The following is a 21814-nucleotide window of genomic DNA, read 5'->3' on the forward strand; positions in this document are numbered from 1 at the left end:
AAGATGACTTTTTAAAAACTTTATTAAACTACAGTTGATTTACAGTATTGAGTTAGTTTCAAGGGCACAGCTACAGATTCTTTCCATTGTAGGTCACTGCGAGATGCTGAACGCAGTTCCCTGTGCCACACAGCCAATTCTTGTCCTCTTTTGTATATACAGTGATGTGTATCTCTCAATCCTGTACTCCAGATTTACCCGCCTTACCCTTGGTAACCATGTTTTGTTTAGTTTTAATTTTATTGAAGTGTAGTTAATTTACAGTGTTGTGTTAGCTCCTGGTGTTCAGCAGAGTGATTCAGTTACATGTGTATATATATTCTTTTCCATTATGGTTTATCACAGGATATTATTGAGTATAGTTCCCTGTGGTTTACAGTAGGTTCTTATTAGTTACCGACTTTATCCACAGTAGTGTGTGTGAGACAGTGCCAACCTCACAGACCATCCCCTTCCATCCCCTTAGAATCTGTAAGTTTGTTCTCTGCATCTGTCTTGTTTCTGCTTTGCAGACAGGTTCATCTGTACAATTTTTCTGGATTCCACATAGAATCCATATTATGTGACTTTTTTTCTATTTCTGACTTACTTCATTCTGTATGACAGTCTCTAGGTATATCTACATCTCTGCAAATAGCACTATTTTGTTCCTTTTAAGGCTGAGTAATATTCTGTTGTACATATGTACCACATCTTTATCCATCCCTGTAGATGGACTTTTAGGTTGCTTCCATGTCCTGGCTATTTTAAGTGCTTCAGTGAACATTGGGGTCTACGTATCTTTTTTCCACATATATGCCTGGGAATAGGACTTCTGGGTCATATGGTAGTTCTGTTTTTAGTTTGAGGAACTCCCATACTGTTCTATGTAGTGATAGTAGGGATGTAAATTGGTATAAACAGTGTAGGAGGGTTTCCTTTTCTCTATATCTTCTCCAGCATTTATTGTTTGTAGATTTTTTTTTTTTATGATGGCCATTCTGACTGATGTGAGGTGATTTAGTTTTGATTTGCATTTCTCTAACAATTAGTGATGTTGAGCATCTTTTCATGTGTTTATTGGCCATCTGTATGTCTTCTTTGGAGAAATATTTGCAAATGAAGCAACCAACAAGGATTAATATGCAAAACATACAAACAGCTCATGCAATTCAGAATGGGCCTAAATAGACATTTCTCTGAAGAAGACACCCTCACTTTTAATCTGTGTGTCTTCCGTTCTAAAGTGGGCCTCCTGTAGCAGCACCTTGTAGGTTCTTGTTTCATTATTCAGTCTGTCACTCTGTGTCTTTTGATCAAAGCATTTCGTCCACTGACATATAAGAGTATTTATTGATGGGTCTGTATTTGTTGACATTTTAAACCTTGTTTTCCAGTTGATTTTATATTTCTTCTTTGTTCTTTTCTTCCCTTTGTGGCTTGATAATTTTCTTTTGTATTATGCTTGAGTTCTTAATGATTTTTGTGAGTCTAGTGTATGTTTTTGATTTGTGGTTGCCCTGGTTTTCAAATTCATTAATTATCTCATTTATTATCATGTCTGCTTGCTTTGGACTGATAGTCCATGTGCATTGTTTGCTCTACATTGTAAAAGATGCACATTTTCCTACTCCCCTCCTCCACATTTTGTGATTCTGATGAATCACAAAAAATCACAAAATTACATCTTGTAGTTGATAGATTTTTTGTGTGTGAAATTGATTATATGCTGACTTATTTAACTGATCTTCAATCCTTTTATGTATCTGCCTTTCCTAATGTGACTTTCCCTTTCCTATAAGTTCTTGCTTATTTTCTATTTAGAGAACACCTTTCAGTGTTTCCTTTAGGATAGGCTTAGTATTGCTGTATCCTTGCAGTTTTTGCTTGTCTGAGAAATTCTTTCCCTCTCCTTTTGTTCTAAATGATTATCTTTCTGAATAGTGTCCTAGGTTGCAGAGTTTTCCCTTTCAGGACTTTGCAGGCCAGAGAGTGGTAAGACACATTCAGCGCTTCTGCAGAGAAATTAGCTGGTGGCCTTATGGGGGCTCCCTTGTAACTGACCTTTTTCTCTTGCTGCCTTTAAAATCCTGTTTAACTTTTGGCATTTTCATTATGACACATCTTGGTGTGGGTCCGTATGGATTCATCCTGTTTGGGACTCTGTTTCTTTCACCTGGATACCTTTTTCCCTTCTTCAGGTTTGGGAAGTTTTCAGCCGTAATTTCTTCAAATATATTTTTGATCCACTTTTCCCTTTCTCTTCCTCCTGAAATTCCTATAATGCATAGGTTGGCATGCTTTAGTATTATCTTATATACCTAATGTGTTTCTTTCATTTTTTTCATCTGTCTTTGTCTGCTGTTCTGATTGGGTGATTTCTGTTACAGGTCACTTATTGGTTCTTCTGAATTACTTAGTTTGCTGGTTTTTAACCTTGGCAGCTGAGTTGTCTGATTTTGACTGGCTCTTCCTTATGGTTTCTAGTTCCTTGTTACAGGATCTACATTTCTACTGATAGCCTTCTTAATTACTTCAGCATTTTTATTACCTCCCTTTTGAACTTGGGGGCCTGCTAGACTGGAAAGGTCTGTTTGTTCTTTCAGCGAATTTCTCTTAAGCAGGAGTAGTTCCTCTACTTTTTCATTTTATATGTATTTCTTTTTCTTTATAAATTTAGGAGAAACAGTGATGTACTATGGTCCTGAAAGACCATGTTTATGTGGGACCACCCCTCTGTAGAACTATGTCACACTAGTATTTCTGGTGCAAAGGCTGTATTTGTTGTGGACACCAGCTGTGGCTTTGGCGCAGGCTATGCTGGCCACTGTCCCCTTGATGGGGGGTGGGGTGTGCCTGGTGCTGTGATGATCAGGGCCTTCTCTTTGCTCTGTGCTGGTCACTGCCCCGTTTGCTCCCCAGTTGTTGGAGTAGAAGCCCCCAGACCCAGTTCTGAGCTGCAGCGAGAGGGAGGTGGGACTGAAGCGCTCCCGCTGGGAGAGGCAACTCTGAGACGCTGCCCGCCACCCAGCACGCACAGCCACAAGACTGACCCCGTCTGTGCGTCCGCTCCACCTGCCTCTGGCATGCTAACACTCACCGTGAGCACGCTGACAACAAGGCTTGCAGGGCAGACCCGCACTCTGGACCACACCACCAGACCAAATCCCCGCCTCGGGTGTGTCCGCCCGAGCTTCAGTCCCAGGCACTGCCCAACAGCAGGCGTGGGTCTTGGGCTGGGGAGTGCGGGGATGCGGCTGCTGGGAGTTTCGGTTCCTCTCTCTGCTGGCAGCCAGTGCACATTCCTCGTGGGCAAAGTCCAGGCCCCTGCAGCCTCCCCTCTGTCCTGGCATGGGAGGGTCCCGAGGTGAGGAAGCCTGTCCTCTTCCACAGCTCCCTCCCTTGGGGCGCAGGCCCCACCTGCATTCTCCCTGCCCCGGATTTTTCCTTTAGTCTTACCAGGTTACATGGGGGTCTTTCTTTCAGCACTGGGTATTTGAGATCTGCCTGCTCTCAGCTGGTGTTCTGTGAAAATTGTTCCAGTTTTAAGTGTAGTTTTGATGTATTTGTGGGTGGAGTGAACTCTGCATTCTTCTACTTCACCACCTCAATCGCCTCCTTCCAAACGATTTAAGTAGACATTAGTTTTAAGTCAAACTGACACTTAGGGTCAGCTCATGCAGTTACTGAACTTGTGGACACCACACCTCACTGGGTGGGGGAGCTGGGTTTGGACTTTCTTGGCTTCCAGCAGGGACCAAGCTGATATCAGGCGACTTTCCCATCATCCTCTTTCCCCCAGCTCTATCTGCAGATCCCCCTTCCCTTCACCAGAGCCGTCCCTGAAGGCTTAGGGAGCTGACAGACCTGTCCCCACCAGGAGAGAACCTGCGTGGCTGGACCCAGGTCTGCACGGTTACCAGGCCAGGCCACCAGCTGTACTCTGACGTCCTGGCACTTGACGTACAGCCCGTGTCATGGCGTGTGCTCTGAGGTCCCAGACATGTGGCTGGGTTCAGAAAATGATGCGAACTTTGGGAAGGTGGGTGTCTCACTTACCCCTGTTGTTCTCGCTGTCCTCTCTCGGGCTCCTGCAGGCCCTGGGGTGGAGTCAGGAGAGGAGACGCTGGACATTCCACAGAAAACAGAGAACCCGACAGTCCAGGAGTTACAGGAGAGGGGGACATGATGGAGACGCGTCCTCCGGGCTGAGTGTTCCGGGAGGAGCCAGGCTGAAGGGCAGAGCTCAGTGGCAGGGTGGGTGAGGCAGACGGGGAAGGAGCTGGTGCTTGGGGAGCAGAGCCAAGGCTGCAGGATGAGAGAGAGAAAAGGGGGACTTGAGTCTTAGCCCCGAGTCTTCGGGAAGCCCCTCAAGTGGCATGTTTCTGGCCCCCTGTTCTAAACATGGCTCGGGTTGCCTTTGGAGACGGGTGGGGGCTTCTGGGAGGTGGTTTCAGGGCAGGAGGGGCAACAGTCCTGAAGTGGGAGGAGGCGGTGTTCGTGGCAGGCAGAGGCCACCGGGCCTGACGGGGAGGGGCAGGGAGCCATCCGTGGTGACGTCTCGGGTTTGGGGCTGAGCGGGGAGACTGGAGGTGCTGCTCGTTGGAGGGACTTGTCTCTAGGTCTCTCAGACAAAGCTCACCTTTGTGAAGACAGGTACGTCAGAAGGCCTGCTCTCTACTTCCTTTCTTCACTGAACAGCAGACCCTTGCTTAGTCTGTCCTGAGTCTAACTGCACGATCTCAAGCTAGTGACACGGGCAGAGCTGTGGACAACGGAGGCCCCGGTCCTGCTCCCCTCCTGCCCGCTTCACACCCCCCCACCTTACCTGCCCAAGTGGCTTCTTTCCAGGTAGTGCTTCTCCACCCCAGCTGCACGAGAAAATCACCCAGGGGAGCCTTCCTAACCCCCATGCCCCCCATTAAATCAGAATGGACGGGGCAGGGGAAGCAGGGGTGGTGCCCTGCAGCATTCGGGGGAGAGGAACACACAGGGTCCTTCTGGGGGAAGGGGTAACAGAGCAGCTGCTACCAAACTGACTTCCCGAGTCAGGTGAAGAGAAGGATCCCGAAAGTGACCGTGGGCTCAGCGAGGGAGTCTGCAGCCACGTGTCTGGGAGGGGAAGGCCGTGTCTGCGGACGTGCGGAGCAGTGCAGGTCTCGGACAGCACTTCTCTACTTCTCCGCAGGGAAAGGGGTCCTGTCACTCACCGTGTCTCAGGTGAAGCCGCACATTTGGCCAACACGCTTAGTGAGGCGGTTCCTGTTAAGGGGCAGACCTCCGAGATACTGCGGGTTTGGTTCCAGACCACTGCAGTAAAGCAAGTTGTGAATTTTTCTTTTTCTCCTGTATATAAAAGTAATGTTTACACTGTAGTGTAGTCTATTAAGTGCAATTGCAGTATGTCTTAAAAAAAACAATGTACATAACCTTAAAAAATAATGCTGTTCAAGAAATGCCATCACAGAAGTGTTCATTCAACACAGGACTGCCCACAAACCTTCAGTGTGTTTAAAAAAAAAAAAACAACCAAAAACCAGTACCTGCGAAGCACAGTACCAGGTCTGCTTGTATAATCATTGCTAATAATGATGCCAAAAATCAATCTGTGCTTTTTAAAGAATAATTTGGAACCATGAGTGTTTTAATGACTTGTGAGTTGAGGAAATTTTCGTTTGCTCTTCATTCTGATGCTTCTTAATGGGGAAGAAGTCAGCACTATTACCCTGCTTATATTTTTAAAGGTTTTGATTCTAAAGAATCCCCAAAGAAGCCATCTATTTTTTTAAGGGAATGAGGTTGCTCCTTCCCACCCCACCCTCTTCAGCCGGGCAGCTGAAGCGCCCTCACCAAACAGCTGAGCTGCGGGAGGCAGGCTGGGGTGCTGTGGGGTCCACCCCAGCACTCTCAGCATGGACTGTGGTCTGGACCTGCCCAGTGACCCAGTTTGCTTTCTGGTAAAAGATGGCAGACCACAAATCAGACTGCCAGGCCTGGGTTTGTCCATGGAGGAACTTGGAGGGCCTGGTAAAGTTCAGAGAGTCCTGGCTCCCTCTACAAACCATCATGATGGCATTTTATCATCTCAGGGAGGGACTGAGTATGCATTTAACAAGGTCCAGGGACCACGGCACCAAATAATCATCAAGGTTCCTTCAGATCAGAACTTTTATGCTTCTAGAGTTAGTTCTGCTAAAGCCACCCATTTCGCTGGAAGGCGAGGAGGAAGTGGGCAGTTTCATTAGGAGTTCCGTGACCGCACACTGTGAGGGGATGCAGACCTGTGAGCAGTGAGAGCAACTGGGTGACCCGGGGGAGCCGTCTCAAGGCCACGTGGCCTCTAACCCCATCTCTCAGGCAGCAGCCGTGGAGACCTGCCCCGATTGTGCAGGAAAGGCCGGCGCGTCGCTCACTGACCTCTCACGCGGTTTAACGCTTCACCTTGGGCAGGCGGGCTGTGGCAGTGTGTTTCCTCTTTGGTTTGTCTTTAGGGTCTTAAGGTCTGGTCCTACTCTCTGCTCAGCATATCCAGCTGGGGGTGTGAAAGACAAAGGGGAGACAGGCTGAGCCCCAGCTCCTCACCCACCACGGGCAATGTGGCCTTTGGGGATCACAAAGCCCATGAGATAGATGGAGCCCTGCGGGACCTGGGGTGGGAGCCAGGTCGGGGGAGGGATGGCCCAACCCAGGGGCCGAGGGGATGGAGGGTCCCAGCTGAGGTCCCTACCCTTGATCCAGCCACGCAGTCCAGTGTGGACCCTGCCCTCAGGAGCTGCCCTCAGCAGGCCAGGCACTGCAGGTGGGGGTCACCCAGCCCGGTGGGTTCAGAGTCTCTTCCCAGGCCTTGGAGCTGGAAAAAGGCATCTCCGGAATCAGGTCACTTGCAGCAGGGTTGTTCAGGGGAGAGGGCTTATCCCCAGCCACACACACAGATGGGGGCTGCTGTCTGCACCTGAAGGGGAACCTCAGAGGCGCCTTTCAATCAAAACTCGTTTCATTAAAACCCATTGTGGAGATTTCCCTGGCAGTCCAGTGGGTAAGACTTCGCCTTCCAGGACAGGGCATGCAGGTTCAATCCCTGGTCAGGGAGCTAAGGTCACATGTCTTTTGGCCAAAAAACCATAACATAGAAACAGGAGCAGTATTGTAACAAACTCGATAAAGACTTTAAAAAAAAAACACCTCATTATGATTTTCCTTCCCATGTGGAGGAGGACTCCTGGCTGTATGATTCTGTGAGAAACCTGGGAATATTTTATCCTCATCAGTTTAGATTTTAATTTCTGATGGCTACTCGTCAAATTCTGTCCCCCAACCCCTTTTTCTCTCTCATGAAAAGACATTTGAAAGGTCTCCTAAACCCAGGGCAAGAGAGATGAGGACTGTCTGGAGTGAAGGGGGCCTCCTGAGTTACTGGCGATCTAGAGGGGCCTTCAGAGCGGAGCTTACTGTCTGCAGAGGGGTCTCCTCCCCAAAAGCGGAGGGAGTGTGCGTCGTGTCCAGACGTGTGGCATCAGGGCTCCCAGGCCCCAGCCGTGTTTGTGCTCAGATAAGTTATTATCAAAAATCTGTGTGTGTGTGAAGTCAGATTCCAAAGGCGTAACTGGTTCAGTCAACCGTGCAGAGCTATGCTCACGTTTCCAGCGCCCACGGCAGAGGCGTCCAGGCCCCACGGCCGGGTGGGGCCCCAGGACTGGAGCCGGAACGCTCCCTCCTCACAGGCCGTGGTCCTGGGTGCAGGCCCCTTCCTCGGACACGTCCCTCTGAGCCTTCACAGGGTGTCCCCGATGCTCCTGGATGTGGCTGTTGGGACAGAGGGCTGGTGAGACGTCCGCTCTTCTGGGGCCTCTGCTCTGGGCCAGGGGCTTCAGGGGTGGTCACCCCAGCATCAGCCTGCAGGGTGTGCACCTCTCACCCACGGAGCGTGTGTGACACGAGGCTCAGCGGCCACACTTCCGAGGTCACTCAGTGTGCAGGGGCAGAGCACGGACTTGGCCCCACATCAGGCTCCAGCCCCCAGCCCGTGGTTCCCCGCCTTCTCCTGGAGGTCCAGGGGGGAGGAGGTGCCAGCTGCTTCTCACTTCAGTGTCTGTAAAAGCCCCGCTGAGCTGGGCGCACACACACATTCCACCCACACCTACCGTTTCCCCCTCCTCTGGGTCAGAAACAGGCTCCGGACTCGCGGGACGCCTCGGGCCGCGTCAGTGGTCCCGGCTCCTCAGTTCCAAGTGTGCGTCCCCGGACCTGAAGGAGCAGTGCCAGGCGTCTCCCACGGAGTGTGCGCTGGGGGGCACCCTGAGGGCCTCCACCCAGGCTCGCGGGGCTCACCATGTCCTGTTCTCTCAACAGCAGATGAAGCTCACAGCCGAGAACCTGAAAGAGGAGTGCAGGGAAGGCGGGAAGGAGAAGGTGCCCTGAGGGTGGGCCCACTTCCAGGCTCCTGCCCGAGCCCCACACCCACTCCGGCCGCCTGACCTTGCTCCAGAGCCACCAGGGCCCAGCCTCGCATATGGACCAGCCACCAGCTCCGCACACCATCCTCAGGGTGACTGTTGGCCGATGGGGGTGGCATCCAGCCGAGCCCCCGCTGGGAGAACAGGCGCCAGTGAGACGGCGTTTCCACACTCCTGGCTCTGTCCTGCAATAAGTTCACAAACCTTCATCGACAGAAACTGCCCACCGAGCTATTAAAGGCCCCATGCACGTCTGACGTCTCCTTCCGTGTGTGTAGACAGAGCAGCCCCCCCGCTTTGCACCCGGTCGTGGAATGGGGGGCCCTGAGGGGAGCCACGGGCCGGGCCCGCCTGGAGGCTGGGCCTCTGCTAGAGCCTGCGGAAGCCCCGGGTGCTTGGGACACAGCTGGGTGGGGGTGCGGGGTGCCCGAGGAGCTGTGGTGCCCTCACAGGCGCAGCGGTCCCCAGCCCGCCTTGGCTTCCTTTCCCACCAACGGCTGCTCAAACCACCCCAGGGCCCAGCCAGCCCTGCCCCACGGGGCCTGCGAAGCCGGGCATCGTGGCCAGCGGGACCTTCCTGTGGGAAGCTGGGCGCTGCCACCGGTCAGGGGAAGACGGGGAGGGTAGGCGGTCTCAACCAGTCTCCCTCCTTCCGGGGCCCGGCCCCTCGATCCCCACCTTCTCATCCAGACGGGGGTGGCTGCAGCAGACCTGCTTCACACGGGTTTTTGGAAGCCTGACTCTCCTGTCTGCCCTGTGTGGCTGTTCTGGGGGTCCTGCCAGCCCACCTTTACCAGTGTGGACCCCCGTGGTCAGCCTTGCCCTGCCCAACCTGGGCTCAGCCCCCTCCACAGCACAAGTCCTCCCTGGTGGATGCTTTCTAGAACACGCTCCCGGGTCAGAACACCAGGGACTGGTAGCTTCCACTCCAGTCCTGAGCTCCCCAGAGCCGCCCCACAGTCCCAGCCAGGGTGCCCCGTGTTTCCTGGGAAAGGAGAAAGTTCAGGTGGGTCCTTGGACCCAACTCCATCTCCCCCAGAGTGGGCTTTGGGGACAGTCACATGAGCACAGTTGGGTGGGGGGTTCGGGGTGTGGACCCCATGGGCTCATCTCCCACCTGCGGGCTCCCAGCTGCTCCTGGCGGCCCTCCCCGCCCCACATCAGCGTGGACCCAGGCTCCCTGCACGCGACTGTCCTTCCCAGAAGCCTGCCCTGCCCTGCCCTTCCTCAGCCTGACCTGGCAGAACCCATCTCTCAGCCAGCACTAAGGCAGTCCTGCTCGGGGCACAGGGGACCCGGGGGGCAGCCTGGACGCACAGGACCTACCTCCACTGGGGCGCATTCCGGGGCTGCGGAGAGGACGGGCCTGGGAGCCGCTCCAGTGGTGTCCACGGGGCTGGCAGGAAGCGGATCCGCGTGGGCCCGCCAGGCCCCGCAACTCGTCTGCGTCCTGTGCTCAGAGAGGGTGGCATCCGGCTCCTGGCAGGCGGCCAGAAGCAGGGCTGGAACAGACCACGGTGCCTCACAGGTGATGGTCGTCACCGTAACTGACCCGAGACAGACCCGGGGGACCCTGTCCCGCAGCACACCGGGCTCACGTGTGTGACGCGGACGACCCCTCGCCCCCGAGCTCTGTCTCCTCCCAGCTCGGCCCCCTCCCGTCCCCTCCTCCCGGCCTCACCCCATGAGCCCCAGGCCAGCCTCAGACCCAGCCCCCCGCCCTGCTAGCCCTGGGACCCTCGTGCTCCCCCCGCCTGGCTCTGCTGCTTCCGGCCCCTGGGGTGACCCACAGGTCGTCCCCCGTGCCCCTGTCCTCCCCGACACCCACGGTGAGCGCCCCCTCCCGCTTCTCCTAGCCCGCCTTTTCCCACAGGGCTGACAGGAGCTGAGGCATCGCCTGCCTGAAACAGAGAAGACCCCCCGAGGTGGAGCCGAACCCATAAACAAACAGTGCTGGGAGGAGACCCCAACAGTGTGTCCCGACCAAGCAGGGAGCAGGCGGATGGAGTGCGGAGCCCCCCGGGCACACAGCCCCCTCGGTTCTCAGAGGGCGTGCGAGGCCTCATCCACACAGCAGTGACCTGGGGTCTCCGGACCCAAGCCAGGTCACCAGACGGCTCTGCGTGGGCAGGTCCCCGGGGAGGAGCCCCGGACAGAGGTGACGCCGTCCACTCCCTGTTGGGGGGGTCTGAGCCAAGCAAGGCGGGCGCAGCCGCATGGAGGCCCCTGGAGACCAGGCGGAGCCCACAGCCTCCCCTGACTGCCTCCCTCCACCTGCCTCCCTCGGGCGTGAGGTCCAGACTCCCCAAGTCCGCACGCTGCCAGTGGGCCCTGCCGGATTCACCGCTCAGCCAAGCTGCCCCCTCTCACGCCACCAGCAGGACGCTCAGTTCTGCCGCTGACACCTGCTGGGGCCGGGCCAACAGCGACCGATGGGCGCCGCCTTGCTCTCCACGGTCAGGCCTGGGTGGGGTGGGGGCAGGTAGTGGCCCGCTCCCTCCCCGCTGGTGGCCACACTCCCTCACTCCCCACCAGCAGCTCAGACCTGAGAACAAATCTGTGTCCTCTGGTTTTAGGCACGAAACCAGAAGCAAACGGTTAGGCATGCCGAGCCCTCCCGTGAGGCTGGCAGCCTGGAGCCCCTGCCGCCCTCGGTATGCCCGCCAAGCTCCGGTTTCTCCTCCCGCCTGTTTTATAGACGAAGCTGAGCCACAGGGACCTTGGTGACCTCCCCGACCTCAGCGGCGTGGCCAGGACGGCGCACAGCCCAGCTCTCTCCTCGATCCTGACCCTGAGCTCCAGCCCCGCTTCCGGCAGGAAACGACCAACAAGAACGGGAACCCTGGGCCCCAGACGCCTCCTCACCCAGGTTTACTCCCGGCCCCGCAAGGACAGCAACGGTGAGCTGTGAGCTGCTCAGCCAGGCCCAAGCACGGGCCCCGTCCCCGTGCCCCACCCTAGGGTGGCCTGAAGAGAAGGGGCCTGACAGAAGCTGGGGCCACCAGGGACTGGAGGGAAGCCGTGGCCCCTCCGTGGGGGCGGCTGGGTCCTCGGGCCTCTCCGTCAGCCTCGGGGCGCCAGCCTTCCCCCCGGCCTAACCAGAGGCCTGTGTGTGGTCTCTGCTGGCTGCAGAGGTAGGTGCTGGGGGAGGGTGTGGCACGCTGCTCATCCCAGCTTTCTGAGAGTCAAGTCAGGAGGAGCCCCAGCCAAGGCCGGCACCTGGGGGGGGGCAGTGTGACCGGCGGCAGCAGCTGGGCCGCAGCGTGTAGCTGCAGACCCCCCAAGAGAACCTGCACCCTGATCAGTGCGACGCTTGGCGCCACCACCCAGGCCTGAGCAACGGGGTTTTGGCAGTTTGGTCTGGAACTCTCTGACCAAAGAGACTTTCCAGTCCGCTTTCCATCACTGATGACCCACGCCCCCCACAACCCCTCAGGAAGCCCCTGGCTAACTGGGCGGGTGAGAGGCGGAGCCGCATTCTGCGGGAGGGAGGGGGCGCTGGGCTCCCTGCTCAGGGGTCTGTGAGTCTCAGCCGTCAACTGACCGAGAAGAGGGACGGTGGTGGCTTTCCTTGAGCTGCGGCGCAGATCACGAGGACCACGTACGTGTGGCCTCCTCTCCAGACCTTCCTGGGTGCTGGCGGACTCCCCCAGGGACAGGAGAACACAGCTCCTGCCACTACCTATCACCTCCTGTGGGAGGACGCGGGGAAGGCACAGCCAGCTAAGTCCGGTCTGCTGACGCTCCGGGGGGGCACGGCACCCCCGCCCCCAGCACAGGCACAGGCCGGCATGGCCGGCCCCAGGTGTGAAGACTGTCATTTGCTCAGTACCAGGAAAATCATGGTGCAGACACAGATCCACGCTGCCCTTTACATAGCTGTCTGGCCATAAACATAGAAAACAAGGGCTTCCACCCTAAGGGAGGCTGAAGAGCCAATGACAGCGGCCGCTGCCCCTCCAGCCCCAGAACACGAGCCCAAAACAAGGTGCCGCTTAACACACCACAAGCTTCCCGGGGCCCAGACCCCGCTCCTCAGCCCAGCCTGTTCCCAGGTGGCGGGTCCCAGGGGAGCCTCAGCCGCTGGAACCCCCAGGACACGCTGCGAGACCAGGTCTCACCCTGCGTCTAGATCCTTCTCTTCACGAGGGTAACATGCTGCCCTCAGGACCAGATGTGTCACCGAATTTGGAACAGTTCAGGAGTTAGAAAGGTGATGAGATGCACAGAAATCTGCCATGTAAGAGCTCTAGTGTGGTTCACAGTGGAGCCCAGAGCCCACAGGTTTAATAGGGCTTTGCCCAGCCTTCTGGAAGGTCAGAGGTCAACCACCGTCTCATCTCTCCCCAAGCAGGAGGTGCCCTGGGGCGAGCTCCGGGGTGAGATCAGCGCTGTGCCCACAGGCAGACCCCATGCCTTCCAGAACATGTCCCCACGGCCGGCCTGCCCCTCCCTTTCTGGGGGCGCGCCGAGTAACGCCCACACACTGCCTCCCCGGCCAGCTCTGCCCCGCCTCGGGCAGCCCCGCTGCTCGCCCCGCTCACCCCAGCACCTGGCCGCGGCCTCAGCGCTCGCCTGCTGCTCTCCCGCTCTGCGGCTCCACTCCTGGCGTCCTCAGGCTTCCTCTCAGCCCCACACGGGGGGCAGCCCCCAGGCTTCTGCCTCTAGCCTTGGCTGCTCTCTCTGGGCCTGTGCTCTCGCCAAAGCCTCCCATCCTCACGGCTGAGGCCACCTCCTTCACACCTGCAGAATACAGACCTAACCCCTCAGCCTGGTGCATAACCTGCAGGGCCCAGGGCAAAATGAATGCACAGCCCCTCTTAAAAAGTTTCAAGAATCTCAGAACAACAAACTAAGAGGAGAGCATTAAACCGAGACAGGGCCCTTCTGAGCAGGGTTCCCGGAGTGACAGTGGGACGCTGACTCTGCCTTCTTCCCACCCTAATGCTGCTGTTCCACCCAGCAATGCTCTTTCTAGCCATGCCCCCAGGTCCTCTGATTCTTCCAGGCTCCCAATCCACAAATTCTGGAGTCTCTGTGAAGGGATAACGCAGTCAAGAAGAACAGTGGGTTGTTCTCTCCCCCGTGGCTCGCACAGGAACTCTGGGCTCGAATCCTGCCCAGCTCCGCTTCTGCACTCCCCACCCTCCTCCCCTCTGCCTCCCGTACCCCCTCCCTGACTCCCCCGTTCCTGGAACTCCCAGGAGCACCTCCCAGCAGCGCCCTGGGACCCGTCACCATCTCAGATGGGCGTCTGCTGCTAACTGGAAGCCCTGTTTCTTCCCCAAGGGCATCATGAACTCACAAGGACCAAGATTCCAGTTTGTTCCTCTTCTTACTTGCCAACCTTTGGCACTCTGCTGGGAGAGAGATGTCCGGAGTACAAGTGACTCCCCAGCAGTCACAATGCACCTGGCTTCTATTAGCTCCAGAAAGACCAGATCCCACATCCCCTTCTCAACTATCCCTCGCCAGGCCCACAACTCTGAGGGACCCAATCCCTGCTGGACTGCAGGGCAGAGGGGGCCTGAAGTCTGGCGTATCCCTGGCACAAAGAGCAAGCCTTGTGCACCAGAAACTGTGGCCTAAGATTGAGTGCTGATCAATACACATTTTCAGGTAGAAAATTACCTGAAGCTGGAGAAAGAAGCCCCAGGAAGGCAGGAGACTGACTGACACTGAGAACTTACGCGAAGCTGGGAAGAACTCCTGCTGCCCCAGACAGAGTGGAAAGACTTTGGTGGACTGCTTACAAGGGCAGTGCCTCCGTCATGGGCAAGTCAGTCCTAAAAGACCTCTCTGGATCTGTCCTAACACTTTAAAAGCAAGACCCAAACTAGAACAACTGCAAATAACCCCATGCCAAAATGAAATCCAGCACTTTTTACATGAGTACAAAATCCAGCATTCAACAAAGTGAAATTCATAGTGACTAGCACTGCAATAAAAAAGCTAGAATTCTATACCCAATGAAAATATCCTTCACAAATGAAGTACAAATGTGTTTTCAGACAAGCAAAAGCTATCAGAATATATTGTCAGCAGACCTGTAATATTACAAATTTAAAGTTCTACAGGCAGAAGGAAAATACCAAAATGCAGATTTTTACAAGAAAATGAAGAGTGATGGAATCAACAAAGATTTTGGTAATAAAAGACTTTCCCCCCATTTCATCTCTTAAAAAGAAAACTGCCTAAAACAAACTCATGTGTGCAAGTATAAAAATAAAATGACAACAAAAGAAGAGGAAAAAAATTGAAGTGTAGAGTTGTAACATTATATTCTATAAGGAGCATTAAGGTAGATTACGTTTGTATAAAATCAGTCTACCATACACACCCACACTGCCCCCCCAACAGCAACCACTAAAAAACGGAGAGAGGCATAGCCAATTAGCCAATAAAAAGTGCTAGTTAAACCAAAAGAAGATGGTAAATAAGAGAAAAACAAAGATGAGTCAAGTAGAAAACAATTAGAAGATAGATTTACACTCAACTATGTTGACAATTACACTAAAACTAACTGGTCTGAATAAATCAGTGGTCCCCAACCTTTTTGGTACCAAGGACCAGTTTCGTGGAAGACAATTTTCCCAAAGATTGGTGAGGGGGCTAAGGGGGGATGGTTTCATGATGATTCTCATAAGGAGCACGCAACCTAGATCCTCTGAGTGTGCAGTTCACAGTAGAGTTCACACTTCTACGAGAATCTAAGTCTACGAGAATCTAAGGCCACCACTGATCTGACAAGAGGAGGAGCTCAGGAGGTAATGTGAGCGATGGGGAGCGGCTATAAATACAGCAAATACACTTGCTTGCTCACCACTCACCTGCTGGTGTGGCCCTTTTCCTAAAGGACCACAGACTGGTACCCATCTGTGGCCCAGGGGTTGGGGACCTCTACTTTAAATATAAGGCAAAGACTTGCAGACTGGACAGAAAAGCAAGACCCAGCTACATGCTTTCTATAAAAGGACTGCCAAAAAAACCCCTAAACTCTCATTTTAAATATAAAGATACATATAGAGCTAAAAATAATATAGAGCTAAAAATAAAATATACTCCCATAAGTATAAAAGAAAAAAGAGAACGGCTTTCTCATTATCATACAAAGCAGACTCCAGGATAAAGAATTATTTACTAGGGATAAAGAGGAACACTTCCTAATGATGAAAGGGATCAATTCAAGAAGACTTAACAATCTTTACTCTAACAACAGAGTTTCAAAATTTGTAACATGAAACTGATAGAATTAAAAGGAGAAATGGGCAAATCCACAAGTGCAGTTGGATGTCAACACTCCTATCTCAGTAATTTATATGGGGCAGAAAATCGGTAAGGATACAGAAGACGTGAATACCATTACCAACCAACTTAATTACTGACACGTACAGAACATACGGAACACTGCATCAACAGCAGCACTTCTCAAGTAATCACATAAGCATTCACCAAGACAGGCCATTGGTAAGGGCCATAAAACGAATTTCAGTAAATTTAAAAAACCTTAAGTTGCACAAAGGACAACTTCTGACTAAAACAATTAAACTAGAAATTAGTAACAGGAACTTATGTGGAAAATCCTCAAATGTTTGGAAATTAAACCCCTTTTAAAACATGACATGACTTAGCGCTTAGAAGGATCACTCACAATGCTGCATGAAGAAAAGAGACAAGGGCAAAATTGGTGAAACTCTAAGAGGCAAGTTATGATGGTGTCATGGACCAGAATGTTAAAAGTGGAGGCAGTGAGGTGTCAATATTTGAATGATGAATAAGATGTGCTGATGGATTAGATGCTGGGATCAAAGAGTGAGTGTTGACACCAAGATATTTGACTTGTGCAGAACAAATGAAGATTCAAAGTTGTCTTATGAGATGGGCAGCATTAGGAGGGTAAAGGTTTGAGGGGGATTAGGAAGGCGTTCGGGACTTGTACAAATTGACTTGCTTATCAGACGCATCCAAGGAGAGAAATCAAATGGGTAGTTGGGATCTGGCGTTCCTGTGAGATATGGGGGCTAAATATATTTTGGGCTTTCTGTCAGCACAAAGACTGAATGGGATCATCAGGAGACTGTGTGTAGATACAGAAAAGATCCAGAATTGAATCCTGTGGTATTCCAGGTTTAGCAGTTGGGAGACTGTGGAGCTAACGGATTGAAGAGCAGCAAGGGAGAAGTCGGGTCCTGAGCAATGCAAAGTTTGCAAGGACGATTCCTTATTAAAGGCTAACGTGGGACTGGAACTCACCACTGGATCAGGGTTTGTCTGGCCGAGGCTGGGCAGAAGTTGAAGATAAAGGGAGAATGTACTAAAGGGTACGAGGTTTCTGTTTGGGTTTATGGTTGTCCAACTCTGAATTTACTAAAATATACTGAACTGTAAAATGTAAATAGGTGGATTATGTGGTGTGAGGATTACATCTCAAAGCTGTTTCTAAAAACTGACTGTTGGGTTTAGCAGAGGGAAGAGATCACTGCTGACCTTGAGCAAAGCAGTTTTGGTGGGGTGACTGCAGCACTGCCTCGTTGGAAGGGTTCAGAGAGAAGAGGAAGGAGAAAAAGGCGACAACGGCTAGAGAGAGGACAGAAACACTGCTAAGAAAGGGGAATAAAATCATGTTTGTTTTGTTTGCTGTTAGGAATGATCCAATGGAAAAGCAAAGATTGATGGTGCAAGGCGAAGAAAAGAATGACAAGGTCCTCGGGTCTGTCTCCCTGACACCTGTGAAGTCTTCAAGGGCAAGAGCAGGGGCTGACTTGGAATCACACCACCAGAAAAAAGAGCAGGGCAAGTGGATAGAACAGGGCACGTGAATACACAGCAAGGTAGGAAGACAGAAATGGGAGCTTGGGGCAGTTATAAGTGCTTTGGTTTATTTATCGGGAGGATGGTGACTGGTTGAGTGAAGAAAGCAGATAATTGGGGAAATACAGTTTAATTAACGGACAGTCCTGACACCCACCTGAGACTTGTGGTCCCGAGTTTAAAGTGAGAACAGTCGCGATTGCATTTTTTCAGTCACATCTGGCGAAGCAGGCGCGCACATAGCATGTAGAACGTCGGTCTAACCCAGGCCAGGACTACACACAGCTGTGTTCATGAGAAGAAACAGAACATGGGACACAGTTTATATTGCTGAACACCAATATGCCACTTTATTATTTGGACTTTTTTTTTCCCATTTGTCACATACCTGTCAATGTTTATACAATGAGGAAAATCAACCAGCAGTGGAAGCAACCAGCCAAAATCAGCTGATCATTCTGTACCCTCTTAACACACATCGATCCTAACTTGGAAGGGACATCTTTAATTTGATTCAGTCTCACGGCTATTCTTAAAATCGGTGTCAAGATTGTCACAACTTTAAATACAGATAGAACTGCCAGAAGTACATAATTTTATATATATATATAATGTATATATATATATACACACACATACAGAAAAATACAAGACTAATTGTTTTTCCACAATATTTAATTTACACACTACTGTAACTCTAACTTCTGAAGACAGGTTAAGGGGCACAAGAAACTGTTTAGAGCAAGTAAGTCGTTTGGTCCAATATTATCTTAACGTAATGGTTATTTGCTCCCTCCCTTTTATGTGACGACATACTGTGACATACAACACATGCACAATCATTCACTGATGAACAAAGGAGTAAGACGCCACTCAGACTAACATCTGTCTACCCAGAGGGTCAACCAACCACACACGACTAATAAGGCTATGATACAGCTATGCAGCGTAAATGGTCAACACTGCTGATCCTAGAAGTGAGCACCATATATACATCTGAATATAAAAAACGATTGAAAACCAAACACACATGGGTTAGTTAAAAGGTGCCATTCCAAGGCTATACATAATCACAGGAAAAAGTATTTACATTACTTGGAAAACAGCTGCAACAAAGAGTTTATTGCCAATGCCCTTTATAAACTTCTTTCCTACGTTTAATACAGATGTTACGCTCACTATCTATGTGAACCACACATCTTATTTCTGGCCCTTTGTAAGATCCCTGCTCAAGAAATTTCAAGCAAATATGTTCTATGGCTTCACCCACACGTCTATTCTCATAGCTTTCAATTATAAATATCACAATGAACTAGAGCTGTAGCTTAAACGTTATCTAGTCTAGGTCTAGAAAGTAAAATAGGTATTTTGAGTATCATCTTTACTTAGGTTAATAAGCATACTGTGAAATTCAGAGTTCTGAGTAAAATACATGAATCCTAAAGTAGCAGAGTCGGTGTACACTTGGAGAAACCGTGACCAATGGAATGCGGTCCTTCACGGCTCTGTCCACTCTACAGACCAGACGACCGTCATTCAGACAGGACGGGACGCTGGGGAGCATGAGAAAGCCAGAGGGACCGGCCACATCCTATAACCAATGTCACTAAGCGTTGCTTTTAAGACCCTCTGGGCACAGCAAGAAAAAGTAGCATCTGGCCCCTTCCCAAAATGATAACTGTGTCCTACAAGATAAAAGCCACGAAAGATGATTATCTGGTCAAGAGTAGTCTTGTACAGGAGTAGTTTTAAAGCAAGAGTTCTTTGATTATTGTTTTGGCAGGAAGGTAAGGTAAAAAACACTTCCAGCAAAAAACAAAAACAAAAAACAAAGCAGGCTTTGTGCATTTTTGTTGGCCGTTTGTGTATTTAACCTTTTATGTATACTTTTTAATCAGCCAATTTTCATAGGTACTTGAGCTAAAGGACATAAAAGAATGGAAGTTAACAACAGACAACCTAATTATCAAGGTCCTAAAAATCAAATGCCAATTTTTTTTTTTAATGGGGTTTTGACTTTGCCAACACCTTTGCTTCCATGTTATTTAGGCCCTAGCATTTCTTCTACCTACATGGTTGTCCAGGAAGCCTGGGGTATGCCCTCCTCAAGGGAATTTACACCAAGCATCCCTTTGTTCTGTTAGACAGACACACACTCTAGAAGTCGAGTTAAGACATCTTCAGTTCACTTTATCACCTTACAAAATGAGATTGTCTGCTTGTGACCACTACAGAGGAAGCTGCCTTATAAATCTATGTACTTTATCTCACCTATTACAAAACAAGAACATCTTTTTCAGTTAAGTTTTAACAGCCCAAACTGTTTCCACACTATAGCTTAAGACAAACAGGTGCGGGTTATGCTGAAATCATGGTTTTACGGTTGTCAGTGCAGACGCTCGCTGCACTCTGCTCTGCACAGGGCCTGCAGGCCGGGCTCCCCACGCTCGCGGGCCCCAGGCCTATCGGCGTCACAAGGTTATTGCTTTGGTTCTGTCTCAGACACCAGAGTGTGCCTCAGAGCACGGAGATTCCATGTCACTGAAGGTTGGGGCGGGAATTTAGATTTTTCACAAGGAAAAGCATTTTCTCTAAGTTAAGTGCAGAACATCAAATTTCTAAGTGCTCCATGGTTATTAGGTTCCAAATATACATTTTAATTTAATCCTGATCATCCACATTAAAATTATAAATGTAAAAATGACACGAGACTTTTCGGCTGGAAAAGAAAAGTAGTGTCTAGCAGCATGCACAAAGACCATGCATTTGTCACGTCGTCAGGCGAACAAACGAGAAAGTAATAAATAACTGCCCGCTTTAACAGAGTTTTTAAAACCGAAAGGGGACCAGTGGAGTGAGCCGGTCTTGCCCGCTCTGAGCAGGAGGCGCGCCGAGCTCAGATGACGTGGCAGCAGCTGGCCTGGCTGGAGGCGCACAGCAGCCCCTCCTTGGGGTTCCGCTGGATGTTCACAGAGATGGTCTTTTCGCACAGAGGTAGCTGGAGCACGTTGTTTTTCAGGTTCCTGCTCTTTATCCGGTCCAACTCCGCGGTGGTGTCCACCACGTGGTCGGAGAAGAACTTCATGCCGCCCCCGGCCGGGGCGGGCGCCGCGCCGCCGGCGGAGCCGATGCACATCTTCCAGGCGGACTTCTCCTGGACCTTCACGCTGGAGAAGGACAGGCCGCTCTGCGGGTCGAGAATGTACTTGGCGCTGCCGTGCAGCTGCGAGCCGAGGCAGAGGCCCATGAGTTTGAGGCTCTCCACCAGCTCCCCGGCACCGCGCGCGGCCAGCTGTGTGGACGTGGACGAGCCGGGCCCGGCGCAGCGGCGCGCGCTTCCCGACGTGCCGCCCGGGGCGCCACCCGAGCCCCCCGTGGGGCCGCCGCCGCCGGCGCTGTGCTCGCTGGGGCTGGCCTTGTCCGCGCCCCCGCCGCCGCGGCTCGGCTTGCTCTGGCCGCCACCGTCGCCCTCGCTGCCCGGGGGCCCCTCGCTGCTGTCCCGGCGGTGCCAAGAGTACGTGAAGCCGCTGTCCTTGTCCAGCCGCCGGCGGCTCTCCGAGTCGTCGTCGCTGGTCTCCGAGCTGCTGCAGCTGGAGCCGCGGCCCTGACTTTTCCGGCGGTGGTAGCGCTTGTGCACCGTGCCCGGGGAGGCGATGTTCATCTTGAGGCGGCTCAGCTTGGGCGGCAGGTTCTCGTCCATGTCGAACTCGTCGTCCGACTCCCCCTCCTCGAAGATCTGGTTGAGCACCGGCGCGCTCTTGCGGGACGTCAGCCGGTTGGTCACGGACGGCTTGCGGCGCAGCACCACCTGGGTGGAGAGGGACATGGGCTTCTTGTCCTCCTCGTCCTCCTCCTCGTCCTCCTCCACCCGGAAGAGGCACTTCCGCCCGCTGCCCGCGGCCTTCAGGCCGGCCGGGGGCCCCGACGACAGCGCGGGCCCCGCCAGCTCAGGGAGGTCCTCCTTCTTGGCAGAGTCACACAGCCCTTTGCTCCTGTGCCCGTTGAGGACACTGTCGGTGGCCCGAGCAGGAGACTGAGGGACAGTTGCGTGGGACAAAGGAGTGGCCGTGAGGTCATCCTCAAGGTCCTGGGGCACGTCGATTTTGGTTGGCCAGGACTGCCTATGTAACAGAGTGGGAGAAAAAGAAAAGCTATGTAATAATATGTGACTTTACTCAAGTACCTTATATATAAAACACTGGGATGAAAGCCACAGACATAAAGAAAACGAAAGCAACAAAAGAAAGAGCAGCCCTGCAGACCCATTCAACATCCTGTAAACATCACAAGGACACTGGAAGGGTAAACGTGGTTCTCACATGTGGTTCAGTTTCTGTCTTATTGATCAAATGAAAACTTCATCACAGCTGTCAAAAAGGGGGCAAACATCTCTTCTATATAAATGTTTTATACCACAAGAAAAGCCTTTTTAAAAGTACAAGGGAGTTATCACCAGAGTCAAACCTGAACACAGGTTTTGCTCCTTCTGGTCTTAGATCACAATCTGTAGGTATAGTATTGCTAATAAATTCACCTGAAATTTCTAGTCCTCCAGATTTTACAGGGTGGTG

The 21814-nt window shown here is 52.1% G+C and overlaps 3 protein-coding genes and 1 long non-coding RNA gene across 16 annotated transcripts in view; 2 read left to right on the forward strand and 2 right to left on the reverse strand.

The window, feature by feature from the left end:
• ANO10 (anoctamin 10) overlaps window positions 1-8686 on the forward strand; it is a 255784-nt gene extending 247098 nt beyond the window's left edge. For all 5 annotated transcript variants that reach the window (XR_006264391.1, XM_043442100.1, XM_043442099.1 and 2 more), the window contains one exon: window positions 8329-8686. Coding sequence is in view for 4 of the 5 variants with exons in the window: in XM_043442100.1 (XP_043298035.1) it covers window positions 8329-8397 (69 nt within the window). In the remaining variant the exon portion in view is untranslated. The remainder of the gene's footprint in view (window positions 1-8328) is intronic.
• On the reverse strand, window positions 1818-8329 carry LOC122424353. Of its 3 annotated transcripts, none has more exons than XR_006264394.1 (4): window positions 8121-8329; window positions 7616-7782; window positions 6707-6829; window positions 1818-6511 (listed from the first exon to the last, which is right to left on the reverse strand). It is a non-coding gene; the product is annotated as an uncharacterized LOC122424353 (long non-coding RNA). The 3 variants fall into 3 exon arrangements; XR_006264392.1 differs by having other exon boundaries at window positions 7429-7782; XR_006264393.1 differs by having other exon boundaries at window positions 6707-6943; window positions 7429-7782.
• On the forward strand, window positions 8489-19945 carry LOC122424387. Its single transcript, XM_043442134.1, has 3 exons — window positions 8489-8584; window positions 8806-9960; window positions 10306-19945. Exons 1-3 carry the CDS (start codon window positions 8489-8491, stop codon window positions 10309-10311), a joined length of 1257 nt encoding a protein of 418 aa, XP_043298069.1. The 3' UTR covers window positions 10312-19945.
• The window catches only part of SNRK (SNF related kinase), a 66378-nt gene continuing 62128 nt past the window's right edge, over window positions 17565-21814 (reverse strand). For all 7 annotated transcript variants that reach the window (XM_043442089.1, XM_043442096.1, XM_043442091.1 and 4 more), the window contains one exon: window positions 17565-21364. In XM_043442089.1, the coding sequence (XP_043298024.1) occupies window positions 20140-21364 (1225 nt within the window). In that variant the 3' untranslated portion in view covers window positions 17565-20139. The remainder of the gene's footprint in view (window positions 21365-21814) is intronic.

Source organism: Cervus canadensis, chromosome 22 (assembly GCF_019320065.1).
Source record: "Cervus canadensis isolate Bull #8, Minnesota chromosome 22, ASM1932006v1, whole genome shotgun sequence".
Taxonomy (NCBI): domain Eukaryota; kingdom Metazoa; phylum Chordata; class Mammalia; order Artiodactyla; family Cervidae; genus Cervus; species Cervus canadensis.

Coding starts and splice junctions, on each gene's coding strand:
- LOC122424387 (XM_043442134.1), top strand. CDS start 8,489: ATGGACCAGCCACCAGCTCCGCACACCATCCTCAGGGTGACTGTTGGC. Junction 8,585..8,805: donor CGCTGGGAGAACAGGCGCCA/GTGAGACGGCGT, acceptor GGCCTCTGCTAG/AGCCTGCGGAAGCCCCGGGT.